Source organism: Camelina sativa, chromosome 4 (assembly GCF_000633955.1).
Source record: "Camelina sativa cultivar DH55 chromosome 4, Cs, whole genome shotgun sequence".
Lineage (NCBI taxonomy): Eukaryota > Viridiplantae > Streptophyta > Magnoliopsida > Brassicales > Brassicaceae > Camelina > Camelina sativa.
Window position 1 is genome coordinate 10,379,974 of NC_025688.1, and position 7,632 is coordinate 10,387,605.

General features: G+C 36.1%; 2 protein-coding genes and 1 long non-coding RNA gene across 5 annotated transcripts; all 3 read right to left on the reverse strand.

Annotated features, from left to right (window-relative positions):
* LOC109132666 lies at positions 1,438–3,194 on the reverse strand. 2 transcript variants are annotated; one of them, XR_002037679.1, is made up of 5 exons: positions 3,103–3,194; positions 2,935–2,985; positions 2,460–2,796; positions 1,989–2,336; positions 1,438–1,851 (listed from the first exon to the last, which is right to left on the reverse strand). It is a non-coding gene; the product is annotated as an uncharacterized LOC109132666 (long non-coding RNA). The 2 variants fall into 2 exon arrangements; XR_002037680.1 differs by having other exon boundaries at positions 2,460–2,649; positions 2,727–2,985.
* LOC104780212 (lysine-specific demethylase JMJ25-like) lies at positions 3,537–5,317 on the reverse strand. 2 transcript variants are annotated; one of them, XM_019244596.1, is made up of 6 exons: positions 5,093–5,317; positions 4,638–4,925; positions 4,497–4,545; positions 4,272–4,363; positions 4,003–4,122; positions 3,537–3,892 (listed from the first exon to the last, which is right to left on the reverse strand). In XM_019244596.1, exons 2-6 carry the CDS (start codon positions 4,896–4,898, stop codon positions 3,800–3,802), a joined length of 615 nt encoding a protein of 204 aa, XP_019100141.1. In that variant the 5' UTR covers positions 4,899–4,925; positions 5,093–5,317; the 3' UTR covers positions 3,537–3,799. The 2 variants fall into 2 exon arrangements, with proteins under 2 accessions (XP_019100141.1, XP_019100142.1); XM_019244597.1 differs by having other exon boundaries at positions 3,794–3,867.
* On the reverse strand, positions 5,145–6,054 carry LOC104783728 (lysine-specific demethylase JMJ25-like). The gene is made up of 2 exons (XM_010508847.2): positions 5,921–6,054; positions 5,145–5,688 (listed from the first exon to the last, which is right to left on the reverse strand). The coding sequence occupies exons 1-2, from the start codon at positions 6,052–6,054 to the stop codon at positions 5,169–5,171; spliced, it is 654 nt and encodes a 217-aa protein (XP_010507149.1). The 3' UTR covers positions 5,145–5,168.

A 7,632-nucleotide genomic window follows, 5' to 3' on the forward strand; every position in this document is an offset into this window, starting at 1 on the left:
TGACTTCTTGAACTAAGCATAAGGTAGAAAAGAGAAAATCGGCAGGGCAGCCACTTTCTCAGCACAATCTCCCATCCCGTGTCACACCATCATATAGAATAGAAACGCATATGATATATTCCTGTATAAGTTCCATTATAAACATTCTATATGTTAACTATGTGTCCATTCTAAAATTCTATTTTATATGAAATACATGTACATATTTTATCATGTATGTTAAATCTATGTCTATTAATACTTCATAAGTTACCATGTCGATTCTATGTTAGTACCGTATGATCATACATCATATGAAGAATTGCCTTGAAGTGATCCGTTGTCTCTTCCTCAACCACGACTCACGTCTTAGTAAACGCGTGTTTAATGGCCTCTAGTGCTTTGTCTTCCCACTTGAAATCTGAATTTCGTTTTGGACGTTTACTAGAACTCTCACCGACCATGTTGATGGCCTCTATTGCTTCGTCTTCCCACTCTGATATGTGTTCTGGACGTTTACTGGAACTCTCTCCGGCCATGGCTCGAGTCTAAAACTGAAAACAACCGTAACAAAATTTGGTAAAAACAATACGTGAAGTAAAAAAAAAAAGCATAAATTAAAGAGAGAAACCGATTTGGTGATTGCCTACAAAACTTGGAGAAAAGATGTAGATCTTGAAGATGTAGTAAGAACTGATGATTATCATTATAGGTGCAATGATTGAAGTAGAAGATGAAGAGAAGGAAATGATACAATGAATTTAGAGAGACGAAGAGACAGTTAAAAACTAAATGACTACGGTATGTTTGCCACCTATGCATATTTTTTGAATAAAATGACGTGATATAGAATTTTATGTAAATGCTATACGCCCAATGCAGCATATGCAGGTCCTTATGGCACTATTGTGGAGGAAACATGGTAAAATCATATTAGAGAGAAGGGCTGCATTTCTAAACCCATGGTTTATTAATCTTCTGAAAAACAATTATGACCATTGGAATAAAAAGCCAGATGCAGAGAAAGGGAAATATCGTTGGAGTACAAGTTTGAAGCCATACATCAATGGATTACCGACTACATGGGGAAAATTTGCAGATGGAACCAAAACAAAATTCATTAGGAGTGTTGATGTACTCTACGTCCATATGAAATGGGGAAATTCTCACTGGGTTGGTCTTGTTATAAATTTGGTGAGTCGCACAATCGAGATATTAGATCCTTTCATAGAGCATAATGAAGTTCCACAAAAGTTCCAGAGATATATGGCTCCAATTCTCAAGTGCCTCCCATTGGTACTCCAAGCTTTTGTACACAGCTCAAGGGTACCGAAGGGTTAATGGTCTGGGTAGGTGTGTAAGTAGAAGAATGTTATGTGTTAAGCTTCAAATGAAGACTATAATATATAAAGTAGAGGTATCGTTTAAGTGTTTTTTTGGATGTGACAAGTACCAACCGAGTATAAACATTAACTCTATAGTAAGTGTTAAGTGTGCCAACTACCAAACATTTAGTGTTTAAGTGAGAAATTATATAGGAGATGAATTAAACAAACATTGGATGTTAAGCAGCAAACAAAAAAACTGATGTAGAAAGTTTAATAAACTTAGGAGTGGTCAATGACTTCAATAACATAGCATCCTCCACAAGCTCATCATCATGGACATCAAGATCTGACATCAGAAAAAAGTTGAACAAATTATGATGATCCTCCACCACATTTTAGGATCAGATGATGAGTAGAGTAAATATAAGTTTTGATGTATATGGAAGACTACTACCAATCGAAAGACGAAGAACTTTTCATCTCTTCCTTGTAAATTTTTGTTAACTCTTTACATGCCCAGGGAACATGTCCGTCTGCGATTATCCTGGTCCAAAGAAGCACATTTAACAAAGCTAAAACCAATCCAACAATATGGCAACTTGCAACAATACTGGTGGATATGTCATGAGAGGTGCATGGCATGATGAGGTAATATACGTAAGATAGAAGGTAAATATGTACCTTTGCCTTCTTATAAATATGCTCCAAAGATACATGTATCGCTTTTGCTCTTTGCTCAAACCCGCAAAAAGTTCAAATCTCTCATATGTTACCTTAACGAATCTAGTGGTCTTGCGGGTTTGAGCAAAGAGCAAAAGCGATACATAATTGGAGCATATTTATATGTCGGTTTGTTGGTCCAGGCCAGGAGCAAAGAGCAAAAGCGATACACAATTCTGAATATATTGATATATGTTCTAAAAAACTTTTCAACATTCCGAATTTCGCTTGTCTTCACTCTTCTCCCACGTCATGGGTCCCTTCCACATTATAAGCTTTGCCTGGGGGAACTGGCGCACTCGTTATTTCCTATGCAAGAAAATTGAAGGCTATTACATTTGACACATGTGTTAACAGAACAAAACTAAACTGAGAAGAAGATATCTCACTAGATCAACAGCAAAAATGTTCATGAGGTTTAGAATTGCTTACTTTGAACAAATTCTTGCTTGCATCTTGATGGGCTTTGTAAGTGTAGCCGTATTTCTGTTTCTTCCTCCATACCAGGAATGTGTCTTATGCGCTTTTCACTCATGATCTCTTTTTCCATTTCCAATGCTTGCACAACATAGAGTGTGTTCATCAGCTGAAGGCTTTTCATATGAAACTTCGCTTTTACCCTCTGTGATATAACACCTAAACTTGAACAATAGTTACCCTTCAAGTAAATGATTTTACAGACAATAAGCAAAATCCTACCTATTGTCGTTCTACCAATTTCTTCATTTCTTCATCAGTTTTTTTTGTGCTTGAATATCCATTTTTTTTGCTAACCATAAGAGAAGATCAAAGGAAGAGACATAAAAAATAGGAATTTATGAAATGTACTATGTAAAGAGTGGCTTGAAACATAACATTAGTTACCATTCAAAGTGAATGATTTTAAAGACAATAAGCAAAAGCCAACCTGTTGCAGTTCTGTCGATCTCTTCATTTCTTTATCAGATTTCTTTTCCTACTGAATAACCATCGAGTTTTGCTAACAATAGGTGAATATCAGAGGAAGAGACAGAAAAAATACAAACTTATGAAATGTACTATGTAAAGGGTGGCTTGAAACTCGAACATTACTTACCCTTCAAAGTGAATGATTTTACAGACAATAAGCAAAAGCCTATATGTTGTTGTTCTGCTAATCTCTTCATTTCTTCATCAGCTTTGCTTTGCTCTTCATTAGGCATTAAGTTTTGTTAACCAGAAGAAAAGATCAGAGTAAGACACTGAAAAAATAGGAACGTATGAAATGTACTGTATAAAGAGTGCAAAACGTGGTGAGTGGTGACGTTTGGTGTTTCAACGTTGTGTATTGATGCTATATATGTAAATCGTAAACATTCACATCCATGTAAATTGATTAATTTAGAACTAGAACTCCTTGGAAATTTGTGTTTCAACGTTGTGTATTGATGCTATAAATGTAAAATATATAATTGTAAAAATTGAGAGAGGGAAAGAGGGGTTTTATGGTTTACGATTCCAAGGGGTTGAGAATGAAACCGTTGAAATTTGGTATGATAAGGAAACAACTTGCTAAAATAAAACATACAAGGCAAAGGAAATGAATGCTACAAATTAGAGTTTTGAGTAAACACAAGTGAGAATTCCAGTGCTGATTTAATGGGTTTGTGAAAGTGATAGTGATAGCAATTTTGAAATTGTGCTTCAAACAAGACGAGTACTCAAATTAACGAGATCATAGAGAGGAAGATTCTCAACCTGAAAAGTAGTGTCGCCTTAACGATCGCCATGGAGCGTTTGCTCCAAACAGTGGTTCAGTCTGATATATCGAAAGGTGTGGACTTCTCCATTAGATTTTTTGCCTCTTTAGTGGCTGAGCTCGCTGCATGCAGCACTAATTTCTTAAGCTACAATGCAGTGATCAAAAAGACATTATTCTAACTACTCTTTTTAGCAATAACAAGCGAATTTTTCGACATGATTCAAAATATTCAGATATAATGAAACCATAGTGTACCTCTAGTTTATCTTCGCTGGCTCTGTGGTCTCTCGGTAATCTCCGGAACTCTTGTGTTAGCCTAACGTATTCCTCTGCGTTTTCAGGAGAAATAAAATCTAATACCACCTTTATACAAGACTGTAAACCCGGTTTGAAGTTTAGAATCAATATCATTTCAAATGACTAAATGTTAAATTTTGCATTACGGAAAGAAGAAGCAGTGAATGAGCAAAGAGGACTGATTCAGTGGAATGAAAGGAGAGATACTGAGTTTATTGATTGCGTACCTGTCTATTCCCGACTTGGTGAGGACAAACTGCAGGGATAAAAACAGCCTCGCCGAGGTGTTGCTCAAAGGTCCATGGTTCTATATGTGCATCTGACAAAAAAAAAACACACAAAATCAACCTTTAGCCACAAGCAAAGAAGATACACCGATTTCACAAGTTGAACAAGTTTAGTACGTAACAGAATCTTACCAAATTCAAGTTTAATACATAACAGAATCTTACCAAATTTCTCCTTCAGCTGTTTTTTCTGACTTTTACTCAAGAAAAAAGTCTGGTCATGAATTGGGTGATCAACATGATAAAAAAAAACACAAATTAATTCAATATGAATTCCTTACAGGAGATGCGTCTATTGATACATACAAATTTTACAAGTTGGTTCTCCGAGTGACGATTGTGACTATTCAAAAACTGAACAAGTTTTGGAACGTCCTCTCTTTGAAAGATTTCCCAAACAGCCGCCCCATGCACACACGTTGAGTTCTCATTGCCACTATCCTCAGTTTCCTTTGGGCTACCCAGTTTCTGCTCGTCTATCGATTTCACATGTTTGCTCAACTTGGCTTCTGCATAGTTTGTACGTTCCACTTTTATCTTTTGGTATTGCTCGGGAGGTTTATCCATTTTAGCCGTGTGTGTCAGCAAATTGACCTAACTCCAATTCATATAACAATTAATCACCAAAACAGAAGGGAAGGAGGGACAGCTCAGTATCAGTTTTATAACTCTTTAATCAGTTTAGAATCACCTCATAAAGTACAAAACCATGGATATATGTCTATGAAGAATTGAGATAGAATAGGTGCAGGTGCACTTACCACATCAGAAATATCACAGTATAGATTTGTCACTGGATCTCCTTAGATATTCTGACTCTTTTTGTTTCGTTCTTGCTCAAAGTCTCTTGTTTCCGATTAGATTTTGGAATAAGTTTCCTACAAGCCCTCCACATAACCACGTCTTCTGGAAAACATTTCTAACTATAACGGGTTCCGCCCTCATCCAATGTGACTGAAAATGAGTATTATCTTCTTCATCTAGATCAACAACATTTGGGGAGTACAAGAAATTATCATGAACATTCTTTCTAATTGTTGCCTGCCTTCGAATGGATCCAGAGTTGGTAGTGCATAATGAACATTCATGACCAATATCCAGATATGGAGCGCTAAACTGCAAAGTGACTTCTTCTGTATCCGTTATCAATTGTTTAACCCAATGATTTTTGCATAAGCGTCTCAATTTCAGTGTTAAACAAGAACCACAACCACCACGCTCTTTTGTAGGGCATGAAATTTTACTTGCTCGGGAAAGCTTCCTAAGGTCCTTGCAGCAAGTAAGGCATATCTCCCATGTATCACGATGGTGTGAACAGCTTCTGTAAAAATTAGCAATGGATGTTCGGCAGAGATTACTGTCGTACAGGGATGAAGAGATTTAGATAGTTACAATTCAAAGAATTAGATCATAATCTCATCAGTAACCTACTAGAACCACCTTAGATATTCCCCCAAACGATTTATTTGATAGTTCCATTGATTAAGCCGTTAGATGATTATCACTGTCGAACATTACCCTTCTCTACAAAAAAAAAATTCTCTCCAACCTATGAAAACTCAAATGCTACTAGAGCTTTGAAAATTTACCAGGATATGCGCTCACTTGGATCGAGTTGGCATATAGTAATATCAGATTTGGTCACACAAGCTCCTAGAAATAAACCAGGCTCGTGAATGTAAATTGAAACAAAGAATAGCAGAGGTAAAGACCAAGTGACCATACCTCTAATTTATGTTTCAATGTCTAGTTCATGATTCTGCTCTGTATATATATCCATAAGAACTGGAAGAACTTTAACTAACAGGTACTGCAATTGCTTGAACTTGACATATGTGTCTTTTCCATTCCGTGGCTGAGATTCAGAAAAAAAAAATCAAATGAAGGAGATCAACTCAACAGAATCACATGAAATCAGTAATCTCAAACTCCCTTACCATCATAACAAAAGGTTCCTGCAAACAATTTTTGCAATTGCAATTCCCCCTACAGAATGGACAGGCAGATCTAACTCTCTCACTCGTTGTCTGTGCATACCTATAAAGATTCATATTCTCCAGACTGGTTAAGTAAGGCAACAGAAATAAAAAACTAGTACATACCATTTCTTGATGCAGCCACAACAATAGCGCTTCTTGTTACACTTTGAACAAATGATAATACTTTCTAGTTCACTATAGTTCTTACAGTGATGACAGGTCAAACCCACATATCTTCTAGTTCCATCAGACTGTTCCGGGAAGAATCAGTGTACAAAACATAAGATCAATATATTTCTTCTTTCAAATCCGAACACAAGTTTCTCCGAATCGAAATAAATAATTCCAGTTCAAAGCAATGCAAACTGAAATTTTGAGGTTAAATTACACCAAGAGAAAAGATTAGACGCATCCGTATTGTAGATAAGCCTCTTTGAATTGTTCGTTTCGATACCTCAGCACCATCAAATTCTAATTTTCCTCCTCCTCCGGTTGGGTCAAATTTGGAAGATCCTCTGATCACAACATCCTTCTTTTTCATCCTCGTATTACGCTCGTTGCCAGATCTCCGGTATTTGACGAGATCGGACTCNATCTCCGGTATTTGACGAGATCGGACTCGTCGACATTCTCTGATCTATAATTCGCTTCTCTTTCCTTTTCTCCATATTTGCTTAAAGTGATATTTTGTCGTTTTATTCTAAGTCGCGAGTTTAACACCCGACTAATGATAGAATGATTTTTATAATTTAATATTAAAATTATTATTGAACTTTTTATAATGGTTTTTAAAATTTGGCCTATATAACTCACTTATGATAGATAAGAATTTATTTATGTTTCTGGTCCGTCCAAACTCCAAAGTCTTTTAAGAGTTTGAATGAAACAGCAAAATATTTCTAGGGTTAAATAAAATGTATAACAATCCAATACATTTGAATAAGATAGCAGAACATTAACATTATGCAACATAAACATTAAGCTTCATAAGCTTTAGAATTTCTATCCCTGCATAGCATTAGTAACACAAATCTATACATAGAGTTCAATAGAATATTATCTTCTTTTTTGTAAAATTATCCTAGTCCAATTTTGTCGTGCTAATGATTTTTTTCTCGCAATTTTGTGGTAGTTCCTACATCGACGAGGAGCACAGAGACATTATCTCGCAGTTTTGTCGTATTTTCCTCGACGAGGAGGTAGAAGACTCCAGGTGGTCTGTGAGGCTGCCTCCATGGCCTCCATGGTACATCTCTGACATTTAATCAATTCTATTAATTGCTCGTGTATAGTTGGTCTGTGTCTAATCGTTTGCTTTTGCT